This window comes from Miscanthus floridulus, chromosome 8 (assembly GCF_019320115.1).
Source record: "Miscanthus floridulus cultivar M001 chromosome 8, ASM1932011v1, whole genome shotgun sequence".
Lineage (NCBI taxonomy): Eukaryota > Viridiplantae > Streptophyta > Magnoliopsida > Poales > Poaceae > Miscanthus > Miscanthus floridulus.
The window spans coordinates 204,179,686-204,194,464 of NC_089587.1; the positions used below are offsets into that span (position 1 = coordinate 204,179,686).

A 14,779-nucleotide genomic window follows, 5' to 3' on the forward strand; every position below is an offset into this window, starting at 1 on the left:
ACTCTCACATCGTTTGCTTCGTTGAAAAAACAAATTAAAACATGGTTCCAACTGATTATTGTAAGAGAAAAATACTGTTTTAATTAAAAAAATAAATTCAAAAATACGAATTACAAGCTAACAGTGCCTCTACCAGGGAGGTCCGATCAGAAACCAGCTCCAGAGTAGTACACGCAGGACCCAACTCCCAAGTCCTCGGATACCAAAGACTTTCAAGTTCCTATATGGCAGGAGCATGTGGCTTGCTTCGTGCCGACCAGCGTTCCAGCTCCGGACTCGCGCTCGTCTCTGAGATTAATAATTCCAGTTGCCTCTTGCGTAATGTGCCATAATGGAAGTGACGTGTCCGTCATACTCAGAGTCTAGTGATCTTCGAGTATCTCTTAACTGCGTTCGTTATTTAAGTATAGTTATAGATTTGTTCATATACTATGTGTGTGAGATATGCGTATGTGTGGTGGTGTGTGTCTGTATCCGAACAAATTCTACAGTTGTACTTAATACGAGGGTAAAAAAAAAGTACAGCACGCTACACTTTCTCCTTACTACTTTCATCCAAAAAAAAATGCAATTCTTCTTTTTTAAAGGAGTCAAACAATTTTAATAAGTTTAACTAGATATAAAAGTATGGTACTATATTCTAAAAAATACTTGATTTACGATGGAAGGAGTTCCAGGGTACCGCACCACACTACCCACCAATGTAGTTAAAGCCTCTGCAACTGGCAGAAACTCTTGTGGCATTCTAATTTATATTGTATAGTTGCAATAAGCGAACAAACATTTAGACCATCATCAGAGCACTAAAATATTTCCCCGGACGACAAAATTCACTACACTGGTAAGGTCAACGAAGTAACTAACCCGAACCGGGGTAAAAGGAACAACAATTACAAACCAAGCTACTGGTGTTACAGGGCATATCATCATCACCATTGTACATCTCACCAGCTACTTCTGTGAATGCCATCAAGCTGTCTACTACAAGTATATTTCAATTACACGGGAGAGAAGCACAATCAAGTGGGAAATCTAGTACATAATCACCAAAAGCACACGCCCTCCAGTTCCAAGAATGGGGTATCATGAATCAAAAGCACAAAAGCTAGAAATAACCTATTCAGCGGCATCTTCAGCCGTCATGTAGTGAAGAATGACCATAGTTTCTTGCTGATTGATTGGTTTCGCCTCTCTGAATCATCATCGTTCTCATCTTCCTGTTCTGCTCCAAGTTCACTTCCAGAAGGTGTCATCGGCGCATCAGGCAGTGCACCTTGGCCATCCACAATATCACCATCTTCCTCACCAGCACCCTCTACAGGGGCATGGGCATCACCAACTTCAGCCTAAAACAAAAAGATAAGGTTACAGTTAGATCTGGGCTCTGGTCCCCATATGTGCTATACGCCTATATATCACATGGCGCAAAATGACCAATATATCCAAATACTGAAAAACAATTCAAAGATTGCCTGAAGGCATGTGTAGCTACAGCATTGGCAGTACATGTGGGCAGTACAGAGCACAGCAGCAAAGGGTAACCTGGGAAAACTCGTGCAACTCGGATGCGCCATAGTCTGCAGATTCAGAGGCCTTCTTGCTCTCAGGGGCAGGTTCCTCGTCAACCTTTGAGGTTCCTTCTGTGTCATCAGCAGTAGCTTCTACTGTATGTTTATTTCCTGCCTTCGCAGATTTCTTTTTGTCAGCTTGGGCTGTTGCGGCGGCAGCATTTGCACTTTGGAACAATGCAACGCAAAAGTATTAGTTTGATACACAATCAGGAAACAAAAACCGAAGCACCACATAGATATGATGAATTAGGGACCAATAACGATACTTACACTCTACTGTGTCTCAGATTGTAACGTCTTTCTCCTGGGGCCTCTGTCACTGCCCCAGTAGCTTGCCGCCTCTTGCGACGCTGCCCTCCAAGTGAAACACTTTCCGAATGTGCTTCGCTGCCTTCTTCATCTTGTTCACTTATTGTAGCTCCAGCAAACCGCCGCTTTCGTGTAGCACCCATCATGACTTTATCTCCCTGACCATCATTCTTCTCCTCAAACGTCTCACCAAGTATCGTTTTAGCATCTTCAACTACAGCACGAACGGACCGTGTCCTTTTCACACCACCTTTCCCTCTGCCTCTCCGGTTTTGTTGGCACCGACCTTGCTTTGATGTTTCAGGCTGTACACCTGCTTCAGCAGGTGCTGCAGAATCCTTGCCATTTTGATCAACAGAGGCAATAGTTGCTTCAACTGCCATGTCGTTAGTTCCATCAAAGGACTGAGTGCCAAGAATATCTATACTGTTATCTGCTACACCAACAGAAGACTCCATCTGAGCATCATCAGCTATGTCATGCCTTTCAGAGTCTTCGTTCTCCCTGGTTCCACCATCAGAAGGGAGCTCATCCTCTGCATCAAAAGAATCATGGGCTATCTCATAGATAGGAGTTGGCTCATAATCTCCATCGCTCTGTGTTGCTTCCTCAAGTCTTGCGCCAAAAGGTATATTCTTTTCTGCTGGTTGCTCTGATGACTGCTCACCTTTTTTTCTAGGGGAGATCTTGAAAAGCGTTGAGCACTTCCGTAACAAAGAAAAAGGACCACCTGAATTAACAAGGGTTCCTGTATCTAGACCTGATGTATCAGTGGTCAAGGCACGATCATCTCCCTCAACAGCCAAACTGGGATGTTCAATTTCAGCACTGTCTTTAAGAAGAAGAGAATCTGATACCTCAAAAATAGAAATCCCACAGTTCTTGCATGCCTTGTACTTTTCAGATAGATCGATAAGGTGTTTCCTGTCCCTGTTATATTTTTCTCGGCGTTCCTTCAAACTCTTGCTCAGTGAATGCAGACTCTCAATATCCCTTCTAATATCTGCCTTGTCAGTCTCCAGTTTCTTTCTTTCCTCTAGCAGTAATGATCTTTCCATCTGCAGCTCCCTTCTCTCCACTAATATCTTCTGAATCTTGGACTCGTTCAACTCAATAGCATGTCGGAGCTTATTTTCCACAAAATCCATTTTCTTATTTAACTCATTTTCCTTTTCTTCCAGTTCCTTCTCTTTACTTGCTTGTTTTTGCTCCATCTCCATCTCCAATTCATGCTGTTTCAGCTGCAATTTACGTTGCAGATCAGCGCGTTCTCCCTTCAGAAACTCATCATTTTCCATTTGCTTGTGCTTTATATCATCAGTCAAAGCCTTTTCCTTACGCTCAAGACTCTCCAGCTGGTCCTTGTATTTTTCATCCATTTCGAGCTTCACATCATTTAACCTTTTTTCTTCATTGTCACGCCACCGTTCTAAATTCATCCTCTCAATTTTCAGCTTTTTGTCCTCCTCTACTAGGAGGGCTCTTTTTTCGTCTAGCTGTTCCCACTCTTCTTCAAATTTCTGCCGTTGCTTCCTCAAATCCTCCATCTCCTCAGATAGGGAGTTGCTTCGCATTCTGTATTCCTCAATCTCCTTCTTAAGTTTTGCCGTCAGCAAGCTATGCTCCTGCCTCTCTTGCTCTGTGAGTTTCAGATTATTCTGCTCTTCTGATATTCTTTCCTTTTCAGCTTCTAATGCTGATTTGATCCTTTCCAGCTCCAATTTGTATGTCTCCAATTGCTCTGTTTCATGATTCAGTTGCTGCTTTTCTTCCAGTAATCTTTTCTCATCATTTTTCAATGATTCATCCCACCTCTTCAGAGCCTTGGATTTGGCATCAAGATCATTCTGCAAACTTTCCATTGATTTCTTCTTATCATTCAATGCCTGCTCACTTTTAGAAAGTTTAGCCTCCAAAGATTTAACATATTTCTCTCTTTTCAATAAATCCGCTTCATTTTGTGTCATCTTTTGATCAAAACATTTCCTTTCCCTCTCTAGTTCTAATTCGAAATCCCGTCTTCTGGATTCAAGCTCCACCTGATGATCCTCAAGAAGCTTCTGGAGCCCCTCCTGGAACACAAGGGAGAGAGCTAGATCAGTCCACTGAAGGGGAAGAAAAGGTAAAGAAATAGTAGTCCACCCAAAACATTCTGATGATTGGTGCAGATTGATTCATAGAAGACACTGCATGCGATAAGAAAAGAAACAGCATATAGTGAAAACTATTTGAGAAGTACAGTGGCAAGCGCTAAAGCGACCTTAAGAACAAAGGCAACCCAGTTGAGTTTAACTTCACTGGTTGGCAAAACAAAACATTAGGCAATTCAAGAATCATAAACTACAAGGTGCCTACAAGTGATTACACCATATACAGGAAATCATAAATTCATAAGGTACAACGAGCAAACCAGACCAAGAGCAGTGGACTGTTTCATCGAGGGTATTAACTGGAAGTAGCAAAATGAGGAAGACAGTCTGTTGCACTTACCTTTTCCCTAGTAGTGACCTTTGCCTCTCTCTCAACCAACTTTTTTTCCCGCTCTTCCAAGGCACTGCGCTTTGAGTCAGCATCCTGCAAAACAAATCAGAATTGAGCAAACCAAATGTCTTGAACTGTTAAAAATCAACACACGAAAATCAGAAAAACAGAGAAAATAAGATGCTAATCAATTAATTACCTTTTCCTGTGAATGCAATTCATTTAGTCTTTTGTTAATATCATTCTCTTTGACTTTCAGAGTAACTTTAGCGGCCTCCACTGTTTTTCTTGCCTCCTCCAGTTCGTCCTGTTTTATCTTGAAAAGTTGGTCATTCTTATTTGCTCTCTCCTCTCGCTCATTTATAGATCTCTGCAAGTCATTAAGTCTATTCTGACTTTCCTTGAGCTTTTTCTCCCACTCCTGCAGTGATTCCTCCTGCTCCTTGAGTTGCTTTTCTCGGGCCTTCCGCCTAAACGTATTAGAACGATTAAACAAACATAACAAGTTAACCACATGCCAAGCACAACAGAGCATAGATTTGCAAGACATAGCAAAACTGGCGTACTCTGTCTCAAAATACAGCTTCTCCTTCTCCAACCTACGTTGACGAGCTTCAGCCTCTTCTAAATCCCGATCAGCTTGAGACTTCTTGCGGTTTGCCTCTGAAAGTTTGGCATCTGCAGCATGAAGTTTTCCCTCGATCTCCAAGGATTTCTCCTCCAACCTAGCCTCAAGAGACTGAGCATCTGTTATCTTTTTCTCAGATGTAAATTTAACCTCAACTATCTCTGCTCGTATATCACGCAAGGCCTTTTCAAGCTGCAGCATTCAACAAAACAATAAGGAGAGCAGAAAGCTACAAGGAAATATTTAGGATATCATCAAAAGTTTATGTTTACGAAAGGAATATAACAGCTAGAGTGGAAAGGCAAGCGCTATACATCCATTTACAGCAATACAACCATTGAGCATATAAATAATTAAGCATAATGTTGTACCAGGGACAGAATTATGTTTAATATATTTTAAAAAAAAACTACAATATGGGTAAATTGATGCCTAACAATTTCTTATCATTGTGGCTATTAAAGGTCACCTTTACAATTATCATGTCATGGAACATGACCAGAATTGGCCGTTCCAAAAACCTTTCAATTGTCACAGAAGGTTATAGATATACTTCGCTTCGCTCTTTTTCACTAAAGGCTTCTCTTCAAATCAGATTAATGATCATGGAGCTGTAAGAACAAGAAAAAAGATCTGTGAGATAAACCAACTCACATCAGCCACACATTGCTTCTCAACACCCAGTGCTTTCCGAATGTTCTCCTCCCGCCTTTCGTATTCTGATATAGCATTAAGATGTGCGGCTTGTTCCCTCTTCAATATCTCCTCTTTCTGCGTCAGCACTTGACTGATTTCTTCAAATTTTGCTGCCCATTCTTTCTTTTCAATCAAAAGAAGCCCCATATTGTACTGATATTCATGCAACTGCAGATATGCAGATGAATACACAATTAAATAACTATTATGATAATGAACGGAAGCCAGAAAAACTGGAGCTCTAAAGTGCCCTGATAGCAAATAACCTTTCACAAGAAAAACAAGAAATTGGATGCAAAATCAAAATTGTACCAAATGAGAAGCAACGAGACACTTGAATAGGTGTTGGCGTGCCTTCATTGAAATAGTATAATTTGCTACAGTTCACTTTATACAACAGAGAATCTAATCATTGAATATATAAATTGCGCACAAAGGTAAAATTTCTACAACAGAGGTATAAAATTTCAAATTATTGAATACCAACATGGCAAAAAGATTTTAGGGATATCAAAATACCATCAGAGCCCAGGAGTGATGCTTTATTTGTGCCTTCAGTGGGCCATTTAAAATATGGCTTATTTCTTAAGAGGTTACCAGTCTAGGCAATGCTGCAATAATTTCATGTAAGCACCAAACTCAACTTTAAAAAAGCACCTCGTTCAGCAGTGAAAGTTGGATGTCTACAAATTAAATTGTTTTTTCATCTTTTTTACAGATTGACTACATGATATAGAAACAGGCGATAAAATAGCAGGACCTACTTGAGAGTCCCAGTTCCAAAACAATCAGTAATCAGTAACAAAAAGGAGCAGAGAAATTTAGTACTAAATCAGATTCACACAGAAGATGAATGACTGGGGAAAAAGGTAATGATTGAGCAAAACCTCCTGCTGGAGCTCGGCGATCCTTCCTTTCCCCTTTCCAAGGGGCGCCGACGCAGCAGGAGCGCCACCACCGCTCCGCTGGTTGGTCGCAGTCGGCGTCGACCAGCCGGTCCATCCTTTGCCCTGCGGAGTAAACATCACGCCTTCCTGCTCCCAATTCCTTCGCAGATCATCCAGGAACCAAAAGCTACTCTCCCTCCCTACAACTCCAGAAGCCAAGAGAACACGCGGGTTACCAAAACCGAGCTGCATCCACCAAAACCCTAGTTACCAAGAAACCCACGAAAGGAAACCCTAATTATCAAGAAAATCCAACAAAACCACACCCAAAGCAACAAGAAACTATGGCATTACCAAGAACCAGGAAGCGGCCCTACTGAGGACTTCCAAGTCGGAATTTTTGAACCCCCAGGACAGAAACCCTCGTAATCCCAAGAACCACAAGAACCCAAGAACCAAGCTAATGGAAAACTGAACGGATCTGTGGGGAGAGCGCTCACCGGTAGGTGCCCGCCCGCTACCGGCGGCCGGACGCGGCGCAGAGGCGAGGGGGGCGAGCGCGCGGGATGTACGGGACCCGGCGCTCGGGTTGGGCTTCGAGTTTTGGGGGTGTCCGGTTGGTGGCTGGTGCGTCGTGCGGCCAGATTTGGGAAAGGGGGCGGCAGCAGGGGACAGAAGAGGTGTGTGCTTTGCTGAGGGGTAGACTTGTAAATTCGTGGCGGCTGGGCAAAACGCGGTGCTCGCGAGGGAGCGTGCGGTGCGGCAAATGACCACGATACCCCCTCAGACTTTGGGTTTTCGATGACGTGATCATTTGAATACGACTTGGGGAACTCTCATTGGAGTATTATTTGAGGATTAACGAGGACGTCGATGTGAGTGGATGCAACTACCTGTCAGCCTGACACCGAGATGTGAGGGCACGTTTAGATGCAAAATTTTTTTGATTTTGGCTACTATAGCATATTCGTTTGTATTTGGTGTCTAATTATGGACTAATTAGGTTTGAAAGTTTCGTCTCGCGATTTCTCACATAACTGTACAATTAGTTTTTTTTTCCGTCTACATTTAGTACTCCATGTATGTGCCGCAAGATTCGATGTGATGGATACTGCACAAAATTTTTTGGGAACTAAACAGGCCCTGAATGAAGTTTAGAAAGCGTGGTTCGGTACTTCCGCCGTCTAAAACTGTCACGTTGGGTGTGATTGAGGAATACGTGGGTTATATACGTTCAAATTGTATCCCATAAAAAAATAGAACTGCTCGTAGAGCATGACACGGTGTCATGTTTTAGAATTTTAACTTTAACTAATTATTGATAAAAAAATATTAAAATTTATGATATCAAATAAATACCATTACATTAATTATGAAATGTATTATAACCCTTGGGTTCGGACTCCATCTCGCCCAAGGTCGCGAGCTCCTTCTCGTCCGACCCCTTGGGTTCGGGCTCCATCTCGTCCAAGGCTGCGGGCTCCTTCTCACCGACCTCTTGGGTTCGCGCTCCGTCTCACTCGACCTCGAGGCCGCGGGGGTCTCACCCAAGGCCACGGGCTCTGTCTCGCCCGACTCCTTAGGTTTGGGCTCCGTCTCGCCCGACATCGAGGCCATAGGGGTCTCGCCTAAGGCCACGAGCTCCGTCTCGTCCACCCCCTAGGTTCGGCTCCGTCTTGCTCGAGACCTGGTCGGAACCCCAACTAGAAGGCCTGGGCGTGGTGGGATCGCAATCTGACTCCAACCCTGTTCTTCCGATCGAGGATATGCCAGACCTTTACTCGTCTCTCTTTCTCGATCGACACGGTCGGGGATGACTGGGAACGACCGACCAGGGACGCTCGCTCGGTGTGGGCCTAGGGAGTAGGTGGAGCAGATAAGGTAAGGCGCTCAAGTCAACTGCAATGCCGAGGGTTGTCCCTGTAATACCGTGTGCACCTGCTGGACGGTGCCACCAGGTTGTAACACCCTAGGGTTAAGCTTGCATTTAGCCTTGGCATTGCATGAGCATGAGCATCTCAATTATTATCTCTATGTTGGCTTACATTGCATGTGCTGTCACTAAATTGCCTTGCATTTGATAGGGTTTACATGTAACCAATGTATGAAATGATTATGGAACCCTAAGAGTACCTTTAACATGTTTAGAATATCACAAGGAACAACTTTGGTATTCATGACTAAGGCTAGTTTGGCCTCTAAGTCATAGCTATAGTGTTGTCGGTGTTTCGGATCGGGGGTCCTTAACCAACTAGTAAATTTGTACTGCGTGTTCCCGATCTCGGATGGTGATGCAAAGAGACACAAGGCTTATACTGGTTCAGGCAATCGGTGCCCTACGTCCAGTCTGAGAGGTCGATCTTATATTCCTTGCACCGAAGTGCTAGTAGTAGGGGGTTACAAGCTAGATGAGAGAGGGAGCTAGTCCCAGGTCTTGGCGTGGAGCGGTGCAGGCTGCTTGAGATGTTGCTCTCAGGCAGCAGGGAAGCGCGCGTGTTATAGAGTATTGCTTGTGCGCGCGCATGTTCGTCCCCTAGAAACGGCTCAGGTCCTTTTTTATAGTTAAAAGGGGGGACAAGGGTAGTACGTGTGCTAACTACACGGCGTCGTGTGAACGGAGGCGGCGTGTCCGAGCCCTATAGCCTGTTCCTGTGGCGGCATGGTCATCGGAGTGGTCCGTCCTTGAAGTACTGGGGTAACGTGCTGGTCACATCCGACCCTGTGCGTCATGGGAGCTCCAGGGCTACCTCGAAGCGGGCGTGGCGGTCGACGTGCGGGTCACTGTAGGTTGACTGCGCGTGAAGCCAAGGCTTGATTGGCGCCTAGGCTGAACCATCGTGGGGGGATCTCGGCAGACGTGAATCTCGAGATAGCCGAGGCCCCGACATAGAGTGCCGAGGCTCGGAGGGAGCGGTTGATCTTGTACGCTGATTCTGAGGCGATGATGACCCAGACTAGACTTTCCATGCCACGTTGTCTTCGGGGCGGGGGTTACGGGGCACAGTGTAGTGCAGGCGCTGATTGTGGGCACAACGCTACAACACAGTGGCCGGTAATCCCCGCCGCACCTTATCCTAGCCAGTATGGCGTTGATGCGACTCCTTGTCTCGTCGGCCACTCCGTGGTGTCGAGCCGTCGTCCGGCTGAGATTGCGGGAGTGGTTGACGCATTAATGGGACGTGACGCGTTGTTGGGAAGACTGGTCGAGGCAGGAGCGACGGGTTACTGCCAAGCTAGCCTCGAGCGATATGGTGAATCGTTGTACGCACGGGGCCTCGGGCGAGACGGAGATTAGGCTCCTTGTCAAGGCCTCCCGCAAGAGGCCTCGTGCGAGGCGGAGATTCGTCAGGGCGTCGAGACCTCCTGTGCGAGGCCAAAGGTGAGGCAGAGAGCCGGTGGGCTCGGACAGGGCCAGTGGTTAACCCACGGCTTATCTTCTGGCTTTGTTGTTGATGGGGTTTAAGTGACTCTTTTGGTGTACGCTCGGGGTACCCCATTTTATGGTCCCCAACAGTAGCCCTCGAGCCTTAGGGGGAGTGCGAGCACTCTCCCCGAGGGTTTGTTGAGACTCGGCTTGCAGCCACTCCTGTAGGGATCGTGTTTTGTTTTTTGAGGTTTCGGTGGGTGCGCATGAGCGCACCCGCCGGGTGTAGCCCCCGAGGCCCTGGAGGAGTGGATTCACTCCTTTAGGGGCTTTTTCGTATTGAGTGAGAAGTTTTTATCATATTTGCCGAGCCCATAAGTGCGAGTTCGGGTCGCGGGGTTTCGGCAAGGTCGCAGGAAGAGCCCTCGAGCCTCTGCATGGAGCAAGAGGTTGATCAGTGGTTCCCTTGACTTTTTGTGTGACCCTCACGCTTCCTTTTCGCTCGGAAGGAGGGGGGATATGCCAGGCTACCCTCGGTGGGCACGAGCGGTGACATCTCCGGTGAGCTATTATTGGGTAAGTCCGAGTGGAGGCCCGTGCCTCGTTCGCTAGGGGTCGGCTAGTGGTCTAGAGACGCACTCTAAGAGTACCAGAGGGTTTCTTTAGTGGGTGTCGAGGCCATTCGCTGGGCCCTAATGGCTCGGTGCCTCCCTATGGTGGGATCCCATTCGGAGACCTCCCTACCGGTCTTGGACATGACTTAGGATGTCCCGAGCGATCGTTTGCTCGGGCCTTGGCCATACGTGGGCTTGTCCATAGTCGTCCCTGACTCTGTTGCCCTGGGGCGGCTGTCGAAACCTTAGGGGGGCCAGCCTTTGAACCCCTAGACCATAACGGGCTCGATGCCCTTTATCATGTTTGTAACGAAACTTCTGGCGCGGGCTTAGGTCGCTTGTCTTTGTCTTGGGTGCAGGAGGAGCCCCCGAGCCTCCGCACGGAGCGAGAGGGCGGTCAGGGGTCTCCCTGACTTTTTTGTTCGACCCTCACACATCCTTTTTCATTCAGGACAGAGGGGTTGTTTGTCAAGCCCATTCAGGTGTGCAGCCTAGGTCGCTAGGGTCTTGGCAAGGTTGCAAGAAGAGCCCCTAGCCTCTGCACAGAGTGAGAGTGTCATCGGGAGTTCCTCTGGCTTTTTGTACGCCCCTCACGCAGTGAGAGGTTTGTTTGCCGAGCCCCCCTCAGGTGCGAGCCTAGGTCGCGGGGTCTCGGCATATCTGCAGGAAGAGCTCCCTAGCCTCTACATAGAGTGAGAGGGCCGTCAGGAGTTCCCCTGACTTTTTGAATCGACCCTCACGCGTCCTTTTCGTTCGGAAGGAGGGGTTGTTTTGCCGAGCCCCCTCGTACACGAGCCTGGGTCGCTAGGTCTCGGCAAGATTGCAGGAGGAGCCCCCTAGCCTCTGCATAGAGCAAGAGGGCCATCAGGGGTTCCCCTGGCTTTTCGTATGACCCTCGCGCTTCCTTTTCATTTGGAAGGAGGGCTGGAATATGCCAAGCTACCCTCGATGGGCACGAGCGGTGGCATTTCCGGTGAGCTGTTATCGAGTGAGTCCGAGTGGAGGCCCGTGACCCATTCGCTAGGGGTCGGCTAGTGGTCCATAGACGCACTCCAAGAGTACCAGAGGGTTTCTCTAGTGGGTGCCGAGGCCATTCGCTGGGCCCCGGTGGCTCGGTGCCTCCCTACGGTGGGATCCCATTCGGAGACCTCTCTACCGGTCTCGGACACGACTTAGGGGCATCCCAAGTGTTTCGCTTGCTTAGGCCTCGGCCCCGTGTGGGCTCGCCCGCGGTCGTCCCTGACTCTATTGCCCTGGGGTGGCTGTCAAAACCCTTAGGGGCCTAGCCTCTGAACCCCTAGACCATAATAGGCTCAGCGCCCAGTTCCTTCATCTAAAAGGAATAGGGTGGGGGGGATGTCTCCCCCATCGGCTCGACAACGGCTAGCGCACCTTTTGATGCAATTTTCTAGGGAGACGGAACGACGCCTGCTACTGCAGCGGTCGGGCGCGACATGGTGTACTTCCTGGGCGTAGGAGATGGCCAACGCCGAGGTGGCCGGTGCCGTGGAACAGCCGGTTCTGACCCTGGGCGAGGGAAGCTCGGCCCTCGCGCGGGTACGACCCGAGCCCCACGGGTGGGATCACCCACGTGTCCTATGGCAGAGCCGAGAGGACCCTAAGTTGGAGCCTCTGTTTACCCTCGAGGACGTGGCCGAGGGTGGGTGCTGGGACACGTTCGAGCAGTTCCGCCAGCTGGCGGAGCGGTCATTATGGACAACACTGTCCGTGGTGGCCGATGATCTGCCCGGAGTCGCCTAGGTTCGTGCTTTCTTTTCTCATGCGGTGGTCTTTTTCTGAGTTTTCTTTGTAGGGATTGACCCCTATTCTATTTTCCCCAGGAGCTCGAGACCCGGTCCCTTGGGAAGTCGGTCTTTCTCCGGTGGGAGAGGGACGTCTGGGACTAGCTTCATTGGCAGAAGGGCCTTCTTGCCGGCGCTAATGAGCTCCTGTCAGCACGAAGTGCAGAGGTGGAGGACCTCCACCTTTGTTGTGCTGATGCGAAGGTCGAGGCGGCCATGGCCCAGGAGCAGGTCGCCCCTCTGGCGGCGCGGGTCAAGGAGTTGGAGGAGGAGCTCACCTGCATGACCGGTGATCGGGATGCCTTCAGGTCTCGAGCCGAAGAAGCCACGGCCTCAGGCAAGGCTCTTGCTGGGCAGTTAGGAGCGGAGCAGAGTGCGCACCAGCTGACGAAAGGCGCTTTGGATGAGGCCCTTACAGTGGTTGAGGCCTCTCGGACCGAGGCTGTGGTCTAGAGGGGAAAGGCTGAGGGTGAGTCCTATTCCTCTCGTTTTATTCGCTTTTCTTGTATTCGCCCCCTCATTCTCTGGTGTGATGCAGAGCTAGGGAGAGAGGCTTCCAGGGTGGCTGAGGCCACTCGGGTCGAGGCCCAGCGCCTGAAGGAGAAAGCCGAGGCTTCCCCGACCGAGGCCCTGCGCTGGAAGGAGAAAGCCGAGGCCTCTCGGGTCGAGGCCCGACGCTGGGAGCAGAAGGCCAAGGGTGAGTCCCGTAGGCTTCTGTCCCTATTTGGCTTATTTTCCTTTGCGCTCAACCCCATTCCGTTTCTCGTGGCGCAGAGTCGGAGGCGGAGGTTACCCGGGCAGCTGAGGCTTCTGTCGCGGTGCAGGCGGTGCTCGAGACCAAGATCGAGGAGCACAAGGCGCTGAAGAGTGCCGCCCGTACCGCCTGCGAGGCCTTGGAGGTCGAGGGGGTTCAATCAGGCAGCTCCCTTGGGAGCTGTCTGATTGCATTGAGCGGTCAAGTGCGCGAGCGGCTCCGAGGAGCGCTGTATACGGGCGTCAAGCGCGTGTTGGCCGTCATTGCCTCGCACTACATAGGCGTTGACCTCCAAGCCATCAGCGATGGCTACATCCTACCCGATGATGACGAGGAGGACAGCGAGGTGGTTGCGAAGCTGATGGAGGCGGCGGAGGGCTCCGATACGGCGTTGGCCAAGCTGTTCGAAGAGGAGGTGGTCGCTCCTCCGCCGTCTGCCAATTCTGGAGGCCCTAAGCCTTGACCTGGGCCTAAGAGGCCATGTAAATAGAATAGGAATTAACTTTGTATCGTAATGCTTGTGGCCGTCGAGGCCTTTCTTTTAAAGTACTCGTGTTTCTTAATCGTTTGTCTTATATTTCTGAGCCTCTTCCCTCTTGTTGTTTCTGATCAGATTTCTTTTCAAAAAACTTCCTTGGAGCCTAAGCCGTCCCCTGGGCGAAAGGTGGTGAGGGAGCGCCATAGCCCGGAGGCTTAGGCCATCTCACGACTCTACCGGCCTTCTGGCCCTGAGACGGGCTTTCGATCCTTGGGGTTTTCGCAACCGATTCGTCAGAGCTTGCTAGAGGGTTTGGCGTAGGATTTTTTTTGAAAACGACTAAAAAATGGTGCGTGGGACTTAGGGGGGAATCCCCCATCTAGCCCCCAAGGGAGGCTCGATTCTACGGAGGCAGAGCCGAGTCTCCCTTATAGTGTTATTGTATTGCCGAGACCCACGATGGGCTCGGGGGGTTTCTCGAAAAATTAGAACAACTAAAGAACGCTTCTCAATTGTATTCCAAGAAACAATATATACAATGCTTGGAAATTTAAGGGTAAAAGCGACGTAGCTGTTCTATGTTCTAAGCGTTGGTGAAGATTTCGCCCCTCTCATTGGCTAGCTTGTAGGTCCCGGGCTTCAGCACTTGGGCGACGATGTACGGCCCTTCCCATGGTGGGGTCAGCTTGTGGCGGCCCTTGTTGGTCTGTGTCATCCTCAACACCAGGTCGCCTACCTTCAAGTCTTGACTTCGAATGCGTCGGGCCTGATAGTGCCGTAGGGCTTGCTGGTATTTGGCCGAGTGCAGCAGCGCGATGTCTCGGGCTTCCTCTAGTTGGTCGAGGGCGTCCTCGCAGGTGGTGCGGTTGCTTTGCTCGTTGTAGGCCCGTAGCCTTGGGGAACCATATTCCAAGTCCGTGGGGAGGATGGCCTCAGCTCCATAGACCAGGAAGAAAGGCGTGAACCCCGTGGCTTGGCTTGGAGTGTTCCTCAGGCTCCAGATGACCGATGGGAGTTCGGTGAGCCATTTCTTGCCAAACTTCTTCAACCGGTTGTAAATTCTTGGCTTGAGGCCTTATAGGATCATGTCGTTGGCATGTTCTACTTGGCCGTTGGTCCTTGGGTGTCCTACAGCCGACCAGGCCACACGGATGTGGTGGTCATCGCAGAATGTCAAGAATTTGTTGCCGGTGAA

The 14,779-nt window shown here is 49.2% G+C and overlaps 2 protein-coding genes across 5 annotated transcripts; one reads left to right on the forward strand and one right to left on the reverse strand.

Moving 5' to 3' along the window:
- Nucleotides 1-809: 809 nt before the first annotated feature.
- Nucleotides 810-7,234, reverse strand: LOC136477973 (nuclear matrix constituent protein 1a-like). Of its 4 annotated transcripts, none has more exons than XM_066476276.1 (9): nt 7,073-7,234; nt 6,573-6,772; nt 5,644-5,853; nt 4,928-5,181; nt 4,561-4,831; nt 4,371-4,454; nt 1,842-3,952; nt 1,543-1,735; nt 810-1,346 (listed from the first exon to the last, which is right to left on the reverse strand). In XM_066476276.1, exons 2-9 carry the CDS (start codon nt 6,708-6,710, stop codon nt 1,140-1,142), a joined length of 3,468 nt encoding a protein of 1,155 aa, XP_066332373.1. In that variant the 5' UTR covers nt 6,711-6,772; nt 7,073-7,234; the 3' UTR covers nt 810-1,139. The 4 variants fall into 4 exon arrangements, with proteins under 4 accessions (XP_066332373.1, XP_066332375.1, XP_066332374.1 ...); XM_066476278.1 differs by having other exon boundaries at nt 6,573-6,778; XM_066476277.1 differs by having other exon boundaries at nt 6,573-6,818.
- Nucleotides 7,235-12,568: 5,334 nt separating this feature from the next.
- On the forward strand, nt 12,569-13,569 carry LOC136470514 (uncharacterized). The gene is made up of 3 exons (XM_066468340.1): nt 12,569-12,746; nt 12,891-13,049; nt 13,127-13,569. Exons 1-3 carry the CDS (start codon nt 12,569-12,571, stop codon nt 13,567-13,569), a joined length of 780 nt encoding a protein of 259 aa, XP_066324437.1.
- Nucleotides 13,570-14,779: the final 1,210 nt, after the last annotated feature.